The following is an 18,677-nucleotide window of genomic DNA, read 5'->3' on the forward strand; positions in this document are numbered from 1 at the left end:
CAGATGTGCTAGGAATTACAGTGGGGTATGAGATCTGTGTTAAAAAGGGGCATGTTTTGACAGTTTTGCTCAATTTAATGAGAAAATATTTAACCACTGTGTTTTTGTCAGATCTCAGCTTTCGAAGAGCCATGTTGTAGATCATTTTGCCCAGGTAGACCTTCACACCCAAGAGGAAGTGCCCAAGGAGTGACTCAATTGGAATTGTACAAAACTTCCCTGGAGAATTTGTAGCCATGAATTTTTTTGCCTGGTGAAAGATCCAAAGGTTCAGGAATTTAATGGGGTGTTTGGAAAAATGGATGAGATGGATAAATCTCCTGCTCAAAATGCTACAAAATTTGTTTTATATACTTTTCACCCATTTGGTTTACAATTGCTAGGAATCAGTGCATTATTTTGATATTTATAGCCTATGCCCTATTCCCTCTGAACAAATAACTTCTTCTCATTTCCTTGCATTGTGACTTTATAAATGGTTCATTCCCCTTAGGTACCACCTACATCCCTCACATAACTATTATTAGTCATTCCCTCCTTAAAAATTTCCTTCCTGTGCACTCCAAGACCCCTAAATATGTTGCATAATGCTCTCACAGTAAATCACTTGTCAGGGATCGATTAATTTCTTGGGTTCATTTTAAAACAATGTAAAGCACAGTGTATGTTAGGAAGCAGACATTACTACAAACCAACTGATTTCTGTGTGTGCAGTTTGCAAACGCTTTGGGAGACCAACTGGCAGCACCACAAAACTGTACATACACAGAACATGGAGTCCTTAAAAGTGAACTCCCTTAAAGGCCAAGGTGGTCCAAAGGCTCAGTGGCTATCACTGCAGCTGTAGGGGAGGTGCTGGCCTAGTGGTATGGTCACTGGACTGTTAAGCCAGACACCCAGGTAATGCTCTGGGACCTGGGTTCAAATCTTGCCAAGGCAGATAGTGGAATTTGAATGCAAGAACTATCTGGAATTAAGAGTCTAATGATGATTATAAATCCATTGCTGATTGCCAGGGGAAAAACCCATCTGGTTCACTAATGCCCTTTAAGGGAAGATTCTCACTCAACATGTGACTATAGACTCAGAGCAATATGATAGACTCAGCTGCCCTCGGGGGGTGCAGTTGGGAATGGGCATGGCCAGGATGCCCTCATCCTGCAAATGAATAAAAAATTACACAGGAGCAGAGACCCAGGTTCAGTTCCACCCTCGGGTGACTGTATGGAGTTTGCACATTCTCCCTGTGTCTGCAGGTGCTTTGGTTTCCCCACCTACTCCAAAGATCTGGACTGGCCAGGCTAAATTGCCCGTAATGTCCAAGGATATATAGGTTAGGTCAATAAGCCATGGCAAATGCAGGATTATAGGATAATGGTGGGGATCTAGTTGGGATTCTGTTTGGAGGGTCGGTGTGGATCCGATGGGCAGAATAGCCTGCTTCCACACTGTAGGGATTCTATGATCTTCAGGCTGGAATGTCTCCAGTGATGTTTTCAGCCTCAAACAGTCCTGAAATCTGCTTTTTGTCCTGGCTCTACCTTATATTTGCACATTTTTCATTAGCGATATAATTCACCAGAATAGCAGATTTATATACACTAATGACACACAATCTGCACTGCTCATAACCCTGCTGCTACTTTGTATTCAACTTGTATTGCTCACTAATGACTGTTGCTGCAGGGCCTTTAGTCAAACAATGGAGAACAGAGAGCATTCTCCTTAGTCTTCACCTTAGCTCGGCGATAGCACTTGCATCACATAGTCAACGATTTGTGGGTTTGTGTCTCGTTCAAAAGATCTGAATTCTCAAATCTAGCCTGATAGTTCAGTGCAGCACGAAGGGGGCACTGAACTGTCAGGGGCAATGCCTTTCAACAGTGGCATTGACTGTTTTCAAAGCTGGAAGCCGAACATCTCAAAACACTATTTTCAAGGCAGGTTTGTTCACCAGTGTTGCAACTAAAATAAGCTACCTGGCTATCATCATATTGCTCTTTATGGGAGCGTACTGTGCACAAATCAGTTGCTGGGTGACACCTCACTGGTTGCACAGCAAGTTCCTGAGATCATGAAAGTTGCCACAGCAATGCAAACCTAGTTTCTCTCTTCCACACTCATAACCATTCCCTGCGTGGTTTGATGAGCTATGATGGGTTGAATGGCCTCCTCTGATGACAGTGTCTCAGGTTGAACCAGTTGATTGGTAATCTCAGCATCTGATTTAACCCTGAGCTGAGCCTGAGGGTCCATGTTCTCGCCATTACACTGACCACCAACTTCCATCTCCACAATATCCCACTCCCTGGACCCTGCCTCATCCCATTAGCCAGTGAAACTCTAAATCTTGACCATAATCAACCCTGGGACAATTATTCATGCTTTATTCATAGACGTCTATTCATCTCCCATTGCCATTCATGATCAACTTTGACTCATTCAAAACACACATCCCTCAATACTACCATTAACAAAGTCTCTGTTCATCCATCCACTCTGTATATCAAAATGCATTAATTCCTGATCAAATTTATCCTCTTGACCCTTTTGCCCCTTCTTATCTTTGTAACCCCGTTCAGCCTTGCAAGAGTTGGCTTCAGCAACCTAGTGCCTGCGTTTCAGGAGTCCCTTCCAAAGCGTTTAATTATATACTTCCCTGTTTTCACGACCCTCCTTATGGCTCTTCTGTAACTCAATGTCCATTTTTGTTAGATTGAACTTTATGAGCTATATATTCCATATGATAGGTGCTAATAAACTGAAGGTGTTACTATCACATGAAAAGAAATACATGTCTATATCATTTGCACCTAACATTTGTATATTTCAGAAATCGTAAAATGGAAAGGGAGACAATTTTACCCATTTCCAAAGGCTGTGAACCGCTTAAACTGTAGTGATGGACTAAACTCCAAACCTCCCCATAATAGTGTACTAAAGATGACATCAGGAGTGATCCACAATCAGTTATCGATCCTAACCCAACCACAGAGAGAGGAGAGACAGATGATCATTGTCACATTTTGTGGCAGGGGGAAGCTTGGTCCAACCCCATTCTGAAAAGAGTCCTCAGAAATTTGTGTATATCTTGTCAAATTCCTTTGCTGTTCTCAAATGTCATCGGGTGCTAGATTGCCCAAGTGTACCACGGCAGAAGGAGAAAATACAAAAGTTTGGTTGTGATTATCTCCAATCTCAGTCAATCAATCAAAACTCAGAAAAGCAAACGCACAAAATAAGAACATAGTGAATAAAAAAGGCTAAGTTAGGAACTGTGCTGTATGTCTCTTCAACAAATGAGATAAAAGTTAATATTCAAAGGTTAGTACTATATTTGATGGCAAGGAAGAGAGAAATGCAAAACCCCTGTAAATGTATAATCACTAAACCAAACATTGAAAATAATGCCTTGCTTATCACATTGAGAGCATTAGGCTACAGAGATTAAACTGCATATTTTAAAAAAAACAGGAATACATAGGCATTGAACATTGTTACTGCATTTGTAATCCAGAGACTAGAGCTATGGGTCCAAGTCCCATGATGGCAGCTGGTGGAACTGAACTACAATTAATAAATCTGAAATATTAAATTCAATGACGATGACCAAGACAACCATCATCAGTTGTACTAAAAATCCATCTGGCTCACTCGTTCTTCAGGGAAGGAAATAAGTCCATAAGGAATAGGAGCAGGAGTAGGCCACCTGGCCCCTCGAGTCTGCTCTGCCATTCAATTAGATCATGGCTGACCTTTGCATGGTCTCAGCTCCCCTTACCCACCCACTCACCATGACCTTTCATTCCTTCACTGTTCAAAAATCTATCCATCTTTGCCTTCAAAACATTCAGTGAGGTGCCTCAACTGCTTCACTGGGCAGGGAATTGCACAGATTCACAACCCTTTGGGTGAAGAAGTTCCTCCTCAACTGTATCTGCTCCCCTTCATTTTGAGGCTGTGCCCCCTAGTTCTAATTTTACTTGCCAGTGGAAACCACCTCCCTGCTTCTTTCTTATCTATTCCCTTCATAATTTTATATGTTCCTATATGAACCTCCCTCATTCTTCTAAATTCCAATGAGTATAGTCCCAGGCTACGAAATGTCTCCTCATAAGCCAACCCTCTCAAATCCCGAATCAACCAAGTGAACCTCCTCTGCACTCCTAATGCCAGTACATCCTTCCTGAAGTTTGGAGACCAGAAATTTGATACACAACACAGTGTTGCTCAACTCTAAATCATCAATGTAAATTGTAAACAATTGCAGTCCCAACACTGATTTGAGGCATACCACTAGCCTCTGATTACCAACCAGAAAACACCCATTTATCCCCACTATTTGCTTCCTGTGGGTCACCAACCCTCTATCCACACTAATTCATTACCTGTAACACCGTGCACCTCTATCCAATGCAGCTGCCTTTTGCAAATGCCTTCTGGCAATCCGGATACACGGCATCCACCAATTCCCCATTGTCCACGGCGGTGGTAATGTCCTCAAAGAATTCAAGTGAATTAGTTAAACATGACCTGCCTTTCACGAACCCATGCTGTGTCTGCCCGATGGGACAGTTTCTATCGAGATGTCTTGCTCTTTCTTCCCTGATGGTAGATTCAAGCATTTTCATCCATACCTGGTCTGACCTGCATGTGACTCCAGACCCACAGCTGACCCCTATCTGTGCTCTGAAATGATCCAGAGAGCCCATCAGTTCAAAGGCAATAAAAGGGGCAGGCAATAAATGCTGGCCTTGCAAGTAATATTCATATCCCGCAAATGAATGAGAACCAATTATAAACCCAAACACCGATGCCCAAATTCACCCATGGAACAGAATTCTGCATGCTGTAGCCTCTAGAAAATTAAAAGAGACTTGTTAAAAATATTTATTTTTTGTAGATGTGTAAGCACTTTACAGAGTTTCAATTGTATGCAAGTATTGTAGTATTTTTGGTTCATTTTCGATTCTAGACGTCTAACATTTGTAGAATTCAAAGACAAGACATACCAAGTACCCAGGAGTTGCGTTATACATCGGTCACTGATATTCTCTCCAAAACACTCTGTCTCTCTCACTTCAGGATAAACCAGTTTGATGTCTGTTTTTATCCACTGGGGATTAAAACTCCAAAAATCAACTTGCAGCACTGTTTGAAATCCTATGGAAAGAAAAAGCAGAACTTGAGGTTAAAGCATGTCCCTGTTACTATAACACAAGGAAAAGGAGCAAAAGTCAAACATTTGAGCTTTTGGGACAGTTCCACCATTTAATATAGCTGAACCAAATGACTTGATCAGAAATGGGGGTTGGAACAAGGGCTCTTGTTATGCAGTCCCTAGCTCTGAGAGAGGAGGCCTTGGTGCACATCCAAACTGCTGCAGAATATCTCTAAACAGGTTGATTAAGAAAGTATGTCTTGTTCAAAACAAGTAAGGAAGTCTCAAGAGGAGTACTCAGAAGAAAAATACATTATTTGGGCTTTTGTGGAGCAATGGTAGTGTCCCTACTTTGGAACTAAGAGACCTGGGTTCAAGTCCCACTTGCTCCAGAGGTGTGTAATAACATCACTGAACAGGCAGTTAGGCAAATATCTGTAGAACGCATATAGATATATTCCAACAAGTAAGAAATCTCAATAGAAGTGCTCCGAAGAATACATTATTTTGAGCCCCTGGAACCATGTTCCTTGTCCGTGAGTCAAAATCTCAGAAATTCTTTCTGAATAACATTGCATGTCTACATCCTAGGACTGCAGTGGCTCAAGAAGGCAGCTCACCACCTCTCCAAGGGGTAGTTAGGGGTGGGCAGCAAATGTCAGCAATGTCCTTATCTCATGACTGCATTGTCTACTGAAAAAAAAGGCAGAACAAGATGCGGCAATTTTCATGAAACCTTTGCATTGACAACAGGTGTAGTTCTGCTAGGAACAAATCAGTGACTGAATGGAATTAGTGACAAACAGAAATCGGATGAGGAATGGTCAGGTCAGAGAACACTGGGTCAAAGCATGACAATGCCATACAGATGCCACTCAGATTTCCATACCCAATGGCACCTTGGCCCAGGAAACCTCATCCCATCATCTCCTATACTCTCCATTGATATTGCATTAGCTGTTGAGTGTTAAAACTGGAGACATTAGACTACATTAGTATCTCATTGATACTGTGATAAGAGTCACACAAAACCTGTCCTTACATTAGTTGCAACATCCTTGAGGCCTGGCAGTGCTTTCATTTTGCTCTTGATTTCTTTTTACAAGAATTACGTTTGGAAATATGATGAAAATGACTATCAAACTGGAGCACACATAAGGCAATTACCATTAAAATACACAGGGTCAGTCACTTTAACTGCTTCGATTGCTTTTGCTGCTGTGAAGTCTAGTCTTCTTACGAGATCATGCACCTTCTTGAACTGTGAGGCCGCTTCAGGTCCTGACAGTGACCATCCCTTTAACGTGTCTTCAAGGTGAGCTGTGGGAGTAAAACAGAACTGGACTGTTATGGACCAGAACAGACCCCCTCGAAAGATTTTAAGAAGGCAGCCTAGACCCTGAAGCTTTTCTTATTTTTAAGGACAGATACAAAGTTCTATGTTCCAGATGCAATTTAACTGGTCAAAACTATTCGACCTTAAGTAAAACACAATTTATTCGAACACTATAGTTAAAATTCAACAAAAGGAAGGGTAATTTAAAATAACTTCACTCTATTGGAAAATTTAACAGAATAATAGATACGGTAACTGTTACTAACTAACTGTTCCAATAAAGCAACATCCTGTAAACACACCCTTTAGCAAAACAGCAAATTCAGAAAATAGGTATGTCTCACAGGTGACCCAGTAGCAGAGAGAAACCCCAGTTTCTAGCTGTAAGAGGAAAGATAGCTTCTACTTCTTCAAAACTCCAGCAGCTTCTACCTTGCTGATACTCCAATCTAAACCTAACAGCTAAAAAAAAACTAGAAATCCTAGTCCATGAGAGCTGGCCACACCCAGCCATGCTGCTTCTATTGTTCTGATTTTTTAAAAAAAATCCCAAGGCCTCAAAATCTGTTTAATTTACTGGTTTTCCAAGTAGATAGCTCATCACCTCTGTCTTAGAATCTCTCTTCTTTTTCTGACAAAAAAGGACAAAATAACCTCTTAAGGCCACAGCATTGCTACAGGACATATTCATGTTCAGCATCAGTCTCAGATGGAATGATAACTACTGCAAAGTCTGGTGGCCAAAACCACCAACTGAGTCTGCAATTTCAAACAAAAAGCTTTACTTTTTTTGGTTGTGCAGGAGAGTTACTGACTCAAGCTGCGAATGCTGTTTCTCTGCAGATGCTGCCAAACCTTCTGAAGTTCTCCCTCACTTTCTGTTTTATTTTAGATCTCTAGTATCTGAAATATGTTGGAAGAAGGGTCTAGACCCATAAGGTGAGCTTTCCTGCTCCTCTGATGCTGCTTGGCCTGCTGTGTTCATCCTGCTCCACACCTTGTTATCTCTGTAAAATGTTGCTTTTTTTTGCTATTGTTGCTTGCGTAGTGTAATAAGCTTCAATATACTTTGATGGTTCGGGGCAGGTCATAATTTTTGTCACTGGATGGAAAATTGATGGTTCTTCATTCTCACTCAATTTCTCTCCTTGCCGTGGAAAAGAAAACAGGTTCACTCTTAAGGAAAGGATCCCTTGCCCTCACTGATTCCAATCTATATAGCTCCCTAGTCTGAAACCGAGTGGGTTGATTCATTAACAGTAAAGTCCTGCAGATGCTGGAGATCCAAAATCCAATCTGAAACACCACAGGTCTGGCAGCATACATGGAAAGAAAAGCAGACTTAATGTTCTAAGTCCAATAATGAGTCTATGTCAGAAGTGAAGCTGGCCAGAATTGTAATGGCTTTATGTTGTCCTAAATGAGGGGAGGAGGAACAGATGGGAAAGATGCCCAGGAGCAGAAGGGATATGAGTGGCTGATGATAGTTAAGAGGAGATTATAAATGAAGAATATATGTTAGTGGTAGCTGTTAATAGCAGAAAATAGACTAGCCACACTGTGAACAAACTGCTACTACTCATGGAGGAGGTGTGAGTGTGTGGAAGGGGTTATAATCAAATTGGACAGCAGTGTTTTTTTTATTTATTCATTCACAAAATGAGAGCAATGCTGGCTAGGCAGCATTTATTGCCCATCCCTAATTGCCCAGAGGGCAGTTAGGAGTCAACCACATTACTGTGGGTCTGGAGTCACATATAGGCCAGACCAGGGAATGATGGCAGTTTCCTTTCCTAAAGGGCATTAGTGAACCAGGTGGGTTTTCCTCAACAATCAAAAGGATTTATGGCCATCATTAGATTCTTAATTCCAGATATTCATTGAGTTCAAACTCTGCTACCTTCCATGATGGGATTTGAACCTGGAGCCACAGAATATTATCTGGGTCTCTCTCTGGACACTGGTTTAACTATCTAGCGGTAATAGCAATAGGTCACTGCCTCCACTCATTCATGTTTTGAAGTGTTGGATGCACTGTTGACTCCCGAGGCTGAAAAGTGCCTAAGCAGTGGAAAAGGAGGTCCTTTCACCACTGTTGGGATTCCATGAGGATGGGACCTGGGAGAGAATATCAGGAAGATCAAAAAGCATGAAACAGCACCAGAATAGGACAGAGCAAATTGATTTGCAGGATCCTAGTACAGGAGAACATTATAAAGTCTCCCTCAGGCTTAATGTGCGTGTGTGTGAACAAGATTGGTGAGTTGTTTATTTCTGGAATATGATGTTGTGACTAAAACAAAGACTTGGCTGAAACAACGGCAGGAGTAAATATTAAATAGTCCTGTTATAATTGATTATTTTCATTTATGACATGAAATATTAAATAATCCACATTTATATTTTCTTTAAATCCATTTAGTCTAAAGGCTGTAGTTCGCCAAATGTTTAGGAGTTTCTTTTTATTCATATTTTATTGAAAATGGCGTTATATCTCGGTCAAGTATAAACGGATGTTGAGAACGCACCGTGTCCTATTCGTGAGCACAGAAAGATCCCACAGCAGAAACCATAATTTGCCTCCAGTTCCATCGCTGTATGTGAATTACAGCACAGCACATGACTGCTGAATGCTACATCCCATTGTCACTGTTCAAATTTATCACCCTCGTCTGTTTTATTTGACACTAACTTCCTACAAGTGTGTCCGTCCCATCAGAACTCCAAGATAATAAAATGTAAGGCTGGATGAACACAGCAGGCCAAGCAGCATCTCAGGAGCACAAACGCTGACGTTTCGGGCCTAGACCCTTCATCAGAGAGGGGGATGGGGTGAGGGTTCTGGAATAAATAGAGAGAGAGGGGGAGGCGGACCGAAGATGGAGAGAAAAGAAGATAGGTGGAGAGGAGAGTATAGGTGGGGAGGTAGGGAGGGGATAGGTCAGTCCAGGGAAGACGGACAGGTCAAGGAGGTGGAATGAGGTTAGTAGGTAGGAGATGGAGGTGCGGCTTGCGGTGGGAGGAAGGGATGGGTGAGAGGAAGAACAGGTTAGGGAGGCAGAGACAGGTTGGACTGGTTTTGGGATGCAGTGGGTGGAGGGGAAGAGCTGAGCTGGTTGTGTGGTGCAGTGGGGGGAGGGAACGAACTGGGCTGGTTTTGGGATGCGGTGGGGGAAGGGGAGATTTTGAAGCTGGTGAAGTCCACATTGATACCATTGGGCTGCAGGGTTCCCAAGCGGAATATGAGTTGCTGTTCCTGCAACCTTCGGGTGGCATCATGATGGACATGTCATCTAAGGAATGGGAGGGGGAGTGGAAATGGTTTGCGACTGGGAGGTGCAGTTGTTTATTGCGAACCAAGTGGAGGTGTTCTGCAAAGCGGTCTCCAAGCCTCCGCTTGGTTTCCCCAATGTAGAGGAAGCCACACCGGGTACAGTGGATGCAGTATACCACATTGGCAGATGTGCAGGTGAACCTCTGCTTAATGTGGATAGTCATCTTGGGGCCTGGGATAGGGGTGAGGGAGGAGGTGTGGGGACAAGTGTAGCATTTCCTGCGGTTGCAGGGGAAGGTGACGGGTGTGGTGGGGTTGGAGGGCAGTGTGGAGCGAACAAGGGAGTCACGGAGAGAGTGGTCATTCCGGAAAGCAGACAGGGGTAGGGATGGAAAAATGTCTTGGGTGGTGGGGTCGGATTGTAGATGGCGGAAGTGTCAGAGGATGACGCGTTGTATCCGGAGGTTGGTGGGGTCGTGTGTGAGAACGAGGGGGATCCTCTTTAGGCGGTTGTGGCGGGGGCGGGGTGTGAGGAATGTGTTGCGGGAAATGCGGGAGATGCGGTCAAGGGCGTTCTCAACCACTGTGGGGGGAAAGTTGCGGTCCTCGAAGAACTTGGACATCTGGGATGTGCGGGAGTGGAATGCCTCATCATGGGAGCAGATGCGGCGGAGGCGGAGGAATTGGGAATAGGGGATGGAATTTTTGCAGGAGGGTGGATGGGAGGAGGTGTATTCACACACCACCCCACCAACCTCCGGATACAACGCATCATCCTCCGACACTTCCGCCATCTACAATCCGACCCCACCACCCAAGACATTTTTCCATCCCCACCCCTGTCTGCTTTCGGGAGAGACCACTCTCTCCGTGACTCCCTTGTTCGCTCCACACTGCCCTCCAACCCCACCACACCCGGCACCTTCCCCTGCAACCGCAGGAAATGCTACACTTGCCCCCACACCTCCTCCCTCACCCCTATCCCAGGCTCCAAGATGACTTTCCACATTAAGCAATGGTTCACCTACACATCTGCCAACGTGGTATACTGCATCCACTGTACCCGGTGTGGCTTCCTCTACATTGGGGAAACCAAGCGGAGGCTTGGGGACCGCTTGCAGAACACCTCCGCTCGGTTCGCAATAAACAACTGCACCTCCCAGTCGCAAACCATTTCCACTCCCCCTCCCATTCTTTAGATGACATGTCCATCATGGGCCTCCTGCAATGCCACAATGATGCCACCCGAAGGTTGCAGGAACAGCAACTCATATTCCGCTTGGGAACCCTGCAGCCCAATGGTATCAGTGTGGAATTCATCAGCTTCAAAATCTCCCCTTCCCCCACCGCATCCCAAAACCAGCCCAGTTCGTCCCCTCCCCACACTGCACCACACAACCAGCCCAGCTCTTCTCCTCCACCCACTGCATCCCAAAACCAGTCCAACCTGTCTCTGCCTCCCTAACCTGTTCTTCCTCTCACCCATCCCTTCCTCCCACCCCAAGCCGCACCCCCATCTACCTACTAACCTCATCCCACCTCCTTGACCTGTCCGTCTTCCCTGGACTGACCTATCCCCTCCCTACCTCCCCACCTATACTCTCTCCACCTATCTTCTTTACTCTCCATCTTCGGTCCGCCTCCCCCTCTCTCCCTATTTATTCCAGAACCCTCACCCCATCCCCCTCTCTGATGAAGGGTCTAGGCCCGAAACGTCAGCTTTTGTGCTCCTGAGATGCTGCTGGCCCTGCTGTGTTCATCCAGCTCCACATTTTATTATCTTGGATTCTCCAGCATCTGCAGCTCCCATTATCACCGTCAGAACTCCAGCCTCTTAACGTCCTCAATCTGGCCTTTGGCCGGGTCAACCGACCCCCCGCACACACACAGCGTGAATGTCACTGTGTGAGACTTGCAGAGTGACACTTCCACAGCACGGCGATGCCGGAGCCGACTGGGTTATTCCCCTGAGATAACAAGGTGTGGAGCAGCAGGAAAGCTGACGTTTCGGGCCGAGACCCTTCTGTCAGTCACAGCTAGAGATGACACTGTCACTTACTCATTGGATAATGACAGTGGAGCAGGAACGCTCCCACACCCAGACAATATTCCGATTGACTGGCTTCCAACGCCGCTCCCAGGACCAGTACCTGCCGCTGTTAATCTGCTGCTCACCTTGTAACATCTGGAATCCTATCACCCCGTCCAACGTGAAACGGTCATACTCATTTTCGAAGAAAACAGTTGCTTTCTGCAGTCCTAAAATCACATCGTTCAGCCTTGTCCCCTGGGCTGAAACAAAACTAACAATGGTAAATACAATCCGAGCCGCATTCATGCTCCACTTCCAGCGTCAACACCTTCTGAGAGCTGGTGCTTCAGAGCTGTGGGAACAGTACTCTCCTTATTCACGTGACTTTCTCTCACTAATCCTGGCATCTTTGTGCTTTCTCAATCTGTTATACACGCCTTCATCAAAGCCTGCGGGTAAAATCGGCTTTAGGAATGCTTGCAGTAGAGAAAAAACAAACATTTTAAAAATCATTTCACAAAGCTCTTTGAGGATGCGACTAGAAAAGTTGATGAGGGTCGAGCTGTGGATGTGGTGTATATGGACTTCAGTAAGGCATTTGATAAGGTTCCCCATGGTAGGCTCATTCAGAAGGTCAGGAGGAATGGGATACAGGGGAACTTAGCTGCTTGGATACAGAATTGGCTGGCCAACAGAAGACAGCGAGTGGTAGTAGAAGGAAAATATTCTGCCTGGAAGTCAGTGGTGAGTGGGGTTCCACAGGGCTCTGTCCTTGGGCCTCTACTGTTTGTAATTTTTATTAATGACTTGGATGGGTCAGCAAGTTTGCAGACGACACAAAGGTCGGAGGGGTCATTGACAGTATAGAGGGCTGTTGTAGGCTGCAGCGGGACATTGACAGGATGCAGAGATGGGCTGAGAGTTGGCAGATGGAGTTCAACCTGGATAAATGCGAGGTGATGCATTTTGGAAGGTCGAATTTGAAAGCTGAGTACAGGATTAAGGATAGGATTCTTGGCAGTGTGGAGGAACAGAGGGATCTTGGTGTGCAGATACATAGATCCCTTAAAATGGCCACCCAAGTGGACAGGGTTGTTAAGAAAGCATATGGTGTTTTGGCTTTCATTAACAGGGGGATTGAGTTTAAGAGTCGTGAGATCTTGTTGCAGCTCTATAAAACTTTGGTTAGACCGCACTTGGAATACTGCGTCCAGTTCTGGTCGCCCTATTATAGGAAAGATGTGGATGCTTTGGAGAGGGTTCAGAGGAGGTTTACCAGGATGCTGCCTGGACTGGAGGACTTATCTTATGAAGAGAGGTTGACTGAGCTCGGTCTCTTTTCATTGGAGAAAAGGAGGAGGAGAGGGGACCTAATTGAGGTATACAAGATAATGAGAGGCATAGATAGAGTTGATAGCCAGAGACTATTTCCCAGGGCAGAAATGGCTAGCACGAGGGGTCATAGTTTTAAGCTGGTTGGAGGAAAGTATAGAGGGGATGTCAGAGGCGGGTTCTTTACACAGAGAGTTGTGAGAGCATGGAATGCGTTGCCAGCAGCAGTTGTGGAAGCAAGGTCATTGGGGTCATTTAAGAGACTGCTGGACATGCATATGGTCACAGAAATTTGAGGGTGCATACATGAGGATCAATGGTCGGCACAACATTGTGGGCTGAAGGGCCTGTTCTGTGCTGTACTGTTCTATGTTCTATGTTCTATGTTAAAGAGCTGTCAACGCAAACTGAAGCTGCGCTTTACTGTATGATAGGGAACCAGTTTTAACTGGTTACACTTAATATCATTGCAGCCAGCATCCTCAATGTGTGTAAGCGAATCTATTAAGGAGCTTTAAATGGAATTATTCAGGGAATATAGCTTTTTCAGTATTGGGTCCTCAAATGCACTGAACTGCCGTGAGCATTGAACCATCCAGCCAAATGAGTTATTGTAGTTTTGCGGTGTTGCATTGAAGTTCAATCAAACAATAACTCGTTTTCTACCCTGGGGTCACCAGTTTTGATGTCTCAAAAGTCTGAAGGCTATCATCACCTGCTTTTGCCTGAAAACAAAGCCAGGTTTTATAGAAAAGAATCCCTACAGTGTGGAAACAGGCCCTTCAGCCCAACAAGTCAGCATCGACCAAACTCATCCCCCTACAACCCACCGAATCTACAAATCCCTGAACACTCCGGGCAATTTAGCCTGGCCAGTCCACCTAACCTGCACAATCTCTGGACTGTGGGAGGAAACCAGAGCACCCGGAGGAAACGCATGCAGACACGGGGAGAATGTGCAAACTCCACACAGTCGCCCGAGGCTGGAATTGAACCTGGGCCTCTGGCGCTGTGAGGCAGCAGTGCTAACCACCGAGCCACCGTGCCGCCCAAATTGTCTGATTGGAACAAAAGGTTTTTTTTCTTAATGGCATGGGCTTCACAGAAACAAAGCCACTATTTCATTTTAAAATGAATTTGTTGTATTTATTATCAGTGTGCTTTATCAGTCACACAGTGAGTAGAGGTGATCATGTTGCAGCTATACAGGACATTGGTGAGGCCACTTTTGGAATACTGTGTACAATTCTTGTCACCCTTCGAAAGGAAGGGTGTTGGTAAACTAGAAGGTGTCCAGAAAACATTTGCAAGAATGTTACTGGGACTAGAGGGTTTGAGTTATAAGGAGAGGCTTCATATGAGATTTTTTTCCCTGGAGCACTGAAGGCTGCAGGATGACCCAACCGAACTTCATAAAATCATGAGGGGCGCTGGATAAGGTGAATAGCTAAGGTGTTTTTCCAAGAGTAGGGGGATCCAAAACTAGAGGGCATAGGTCTAAGGGGAAAGGAAAAATATTTAACAGGGACCTGTGGGGCAACTTTTTCACCCAGCAGGCAGTGCGTGAATGGACTGAGCTGCCAGAGGAAGTGATAGAGATGGAGACAATGACTGCATTTAAAAAACATTTGGACAGGTACATGAATAGGAAAGGTTTAGAGGGATGTAGGCCAAACACAGGGAAGTGGGAGTAGTTCAGTTTAGGGTACTTGATTGGCATGGACAAGTTGTACGGAATAATCTGTTACCGTGCTGCATGACTCTTTGACTCTAAAACAGACGATCAGAATGAATTGTATCAAACCAGGATGTAGAGACAGCTCCCAAGATTTACTAATGAAAATCCCACTACTTGAATAAGTCACCCCTCTACCTCAACATTGCCCTTTGTTCCATGTGGTAATATTGCCATAGCCTTAGGGGACCATTCTCCCATTAATGAGAGAGAGTTTAGATTCCCTACAGTGTGGAGACAGGCCCTTCGGCCCAACAAGTCCACACTGCCCCTTGGAGCATCCCATGCAGAACCATCCCACTATAACCCACACACCCCTGAACACTACAGGCAGTTTAGCATGGCCAATCCACCTAGCCTGCGCATCTTTGGACTATGGGAGGAAACCGGAGCACCCAGAGGAAACCCACACAGACACAGGGAGGACGTGCAACCTCCACATAGACAGTTACCCAAGGCTGGAATCGAACCCGGGTCCCTGGTGCTGTGAGGCTGCAGTGCTAACCACTGAGCCACTATGCTGCCTGGGGGTGGCTTAACCTGAGAGTCACCATGCCTCAGGCAAGGGGAGAGGTTGAAAAGGAGAGCCCTTCATGGTAACCTCCGCCAGTGTGGGAATTGAATGAATACTGTTGGTATTTCACAATATTGCAAACCAGCCATCCAACCAACTCTGCTACCTGACCCACAAAATCAGCAGCAACCTCACCAACAAGTCAAACTGACCATAACTCCAACAGGGCATGCAGCATTGAGACATATGAGAGATTACAAGTTGAAATCTTCTAGGTATGTGATAATTTTCAAGAAGATATTCAGTACCTGCTGATATTATTATACTATTTACCTGTAATATTTGAAATCCAACCGCTGCATCCAAAGTGAAACTGTCATACTCATTGGGGGAGGTGATGGCCCAGTGGTTTTATTGCTGGACTGTCAATCCAGAGACCCAGATAATGTTCTGGGGACACAGGTTCAAATCCTGCCACAATAGATGGTGGAATTTGATTTCAATAAATGTCTGAAATTGAGAATCTAATGATGACTGTGAATCCATTGCTGATTGTTGGGGGAAAAACCCATCTGGCTCACTAGCATTTTTCATGCTACTACATGTGACTCTGGACCAATGTGGTTGACTCTTAAGTGCCCTCTGGGCAATTAGGGATGGGCAATAAATGCTGCCCAGCTAGCAATGCCCTCATCCTGTGAATGAATTTTAAAAAACTCATTTTTGAAGGAAAGAATTTCTTTTTGTAATTATTCTGAATTTTTAACAACACAAAGATGAATGCCAAACAGAAGTTATCCCAGAGAAATCATCTCCAACCAGGGCTTGGGGTCTCCTTCTCAAGTCCTAGCTTTCAGCTTGTCCTTTCAGTTTTAGTTTGAGACTCAGGCAAAGTTCCCATCTGCAATCTTTGCAAGACAGCAAATGAAGAACCAAGAGTTAAGGCAGGGGTGTTCGGACTTGCCAATGATTGATTGCCCTGTGTTATAGATTTAAAGTTGCTTTGGACAGTCCTTGTGATGGTTTTAAGATGACTCCATATGTCTAGCAGTCAGACTTAATGCATGTGGTGTTTATTGCAAAGAAAAATTGGAAGGTGTTGATCCTTGGCTAGGCTGTGATTTCAACCCTTGTGCCCCCTCCAATGTATCCTCAGTCATCCAAACTGCCTTTCAGTTCAATAAACTACACTGAGAGAGCCAAATCCTCATACTTACAATGCACCTCTCCAAAGAAAAGCACCAAAATTCATCCACCAGTGCCTCATTCCGTATCTCTGAGTGTGAAGCTCCCTATTAGTGGAATTGCAGTGTATGTGACCAGGTGAAAACAGGGCACGGAATGTTTAATTGTTTAAATCTGTCAGCCAGGGCTCCCTTATTAGACTGGATTAACAGCCCCAATCAGGGAAATCATATGGTCTGAGGTACACCTGGCTGACCTCATTACAAGCACTACAATTCTAGCTGTGAAAACAAAATTCAAAATTAAGGAACTGTCTCTTTTTGAAATTAGAGAAGTAAAACTTAAACTCAGAAAAGTTTAATATTAATTTTAAATTCAACGAAGCTTTAAACATGAAAAATAATGAGGATTTATAACATGAATTAATGCATTTATAAAATGTATGATTATATTTCAATAAATAACAAGAGTTGTCAGGTAAGCATGACAACACCAGGAGATTGGCAATAGAGCCACCATAGACCCAGAGGACTGTTCTCTTATTAGAGAGAGGTGACTGTTGGTGAGTCTGTTTTTCCTTTTATTCATTCATAGGATAAGGGTGCCACTGGCAAGGCAGCATTTATTGCCCATCCCTAACTGCCCACATTGTTGAGGGTCTGGAGTCACATGTGGGCCAGACCAGGTAAGCACGGCAGTTTCCTTCCCTAAAGGACATTACTGAACCAGATGGGTTTTCCCAACAATCGATAATGGATTTGTGGTCAATGTAATTCCAGATATTTTATTAAATTCAAATTCCACCATCTGCCGTGGCGGGATTTGAACCTGCATCCCCAGAACATTACCTGGGTCTCTGGATTAACAGTCCGATGATAATACGACTACACCATTGCCCCCCCCATCATGATGAGCTGAGGGACATCATCCTTTATCCAATAATCTAGCCTGGGTGATGGCATTTACAGATTGTGTCGTGAAAACTAGCCTAGAATTAAGAAGCAAGAACATAAACTGAGAACCAGGAAGCAGCAAAATGAAGAATTTGTGAGGGAAAGCCAGAGACAGAATGCAACAGGAGCTCATGAAAAAAGGACCAATGTCTCATCATCAATGGGAACTCGAAAACAAATCAAAAACACTCCCTTCATAAGCAGCAGCAACAAAGTAATTCACTGATAGTGTCTTTGTAACTGGCAGTAAAAGATCTGAAATCTTGATGCCTCATGCATAACCTGGAACAAACCTTGTACCCCTGTAACTACAGGGGACTCCCCCAACAGTGTGCAAGATAATATGATGGTTACACTCTAGGATTGCTTTACAGGTGGGTGACCCTACAGGACACCAGAGTCAACAGATTTTTAAATGAAAATAAAACCAAAATAAAAGAGTTTGTGTTCAAATTCAGGGTGCAATCTAGACATTGTTGTTATGATCATTTCACGGATTATCTCAAAATGTTTTATCTTCACTCGGTCACTTAATCCTCGTTGTGTGGCCATTAGTTTGCCTGTCCTTCTCTATTGTGACAGCTGCTTGTAAGAAGGAGAAAGAGAACCAATGTCTCTGTTTCACACTGTATGTGCAAAGGAAACAGTCAGGTGAGCAGTGTTAACTTTGTGCATCGTTGTAAGTCGTTCGCATGGTGAGACTGTGTGCTTATTGGAAGACAAGCAAGAACTGCACAGCAACAGTAGCATGACTCTTGGAGTCATAGAGACAGCATTTATTTTGCACAATGGGTGGGTAGGATCTGGAGTGTCAAACCTTAGAGAGTGATGGAGGGCAGGATCCTACAGATCTACATTGCAAAAAAGGCCCTTCAGCCCATCAAGTCCATGAGGCCGAGGACAAACACCAAACTATTAGAGTCGTAAAGATTTACAGCATGGGAACAGACCCTTCTGTCCAACTTGTTTATCCCGACCAGATATTCTAAATTAATCTAGTCCCATTTGCCAGCATTTGGCCCCAGACCCCGCTAAACCCTTCCTATTCATAAACCCATCCAGATGGCTTTTAAATGTTGTCTTTGTACCAGCCACCCCCACTTCTTCTGGCATCTCATTCCATTTACGCACCACCCTCTGCATGAAAAAGTTGCC

General features: G+C 44.4%; 1 protein-coding gene across 1 annotated transcript in view; it reads right to left on the minus strand.

Annotated features, from left to right (window-relative positions):
• Window positions 1-12,169, minus strand: part of c23h16orf89 (chromosome 23 C16orf89 homolog) — a 32,728-nt gene extending 20,559 nt beyond the window's left edge. The window contains exons 1-3 of the mRNA XM_059653898.1: window positions 11,947-12,169; window positions 6,329-6,481; window positions 5,013-5,163 (exon numbers count right to left, since the gene is read on the minus strand). Coding sequence (XP_059509881.1) covers window positions 5,013-5,163; window positions 6,329-6,481; window positions 11,947-12,109 — 467 coding nt within the window. The 5' untranslated portion in view covers window positions 12,110-12,169. The remainder of the gene's footprint in view (window positions 1-5,012; window positions 5,164-6,328; window positions 6,482-11,946) is intronic.
• Window positions 12,170-18,677: the final 6,508 nt, after the last annotated feature.

The sequence above is a fragment of the Stegostoma tigrinum genome, chromosome 23 (genome assembly GCF_030684315.1).
Source record: "Stegostoma tigrinum isolate sSteTig4 chromosome 23, sSteTig4.hap1, whole genome shotgun sequence".
Classification (NCBI taxonomy): domain Eukaryota; kingdom Metazoa; phylum Chordata; class Chondrichthyes; order Orectolobiformes; family Stegostomatidae; genus Stegostoma; species Stegostoma tigrinum.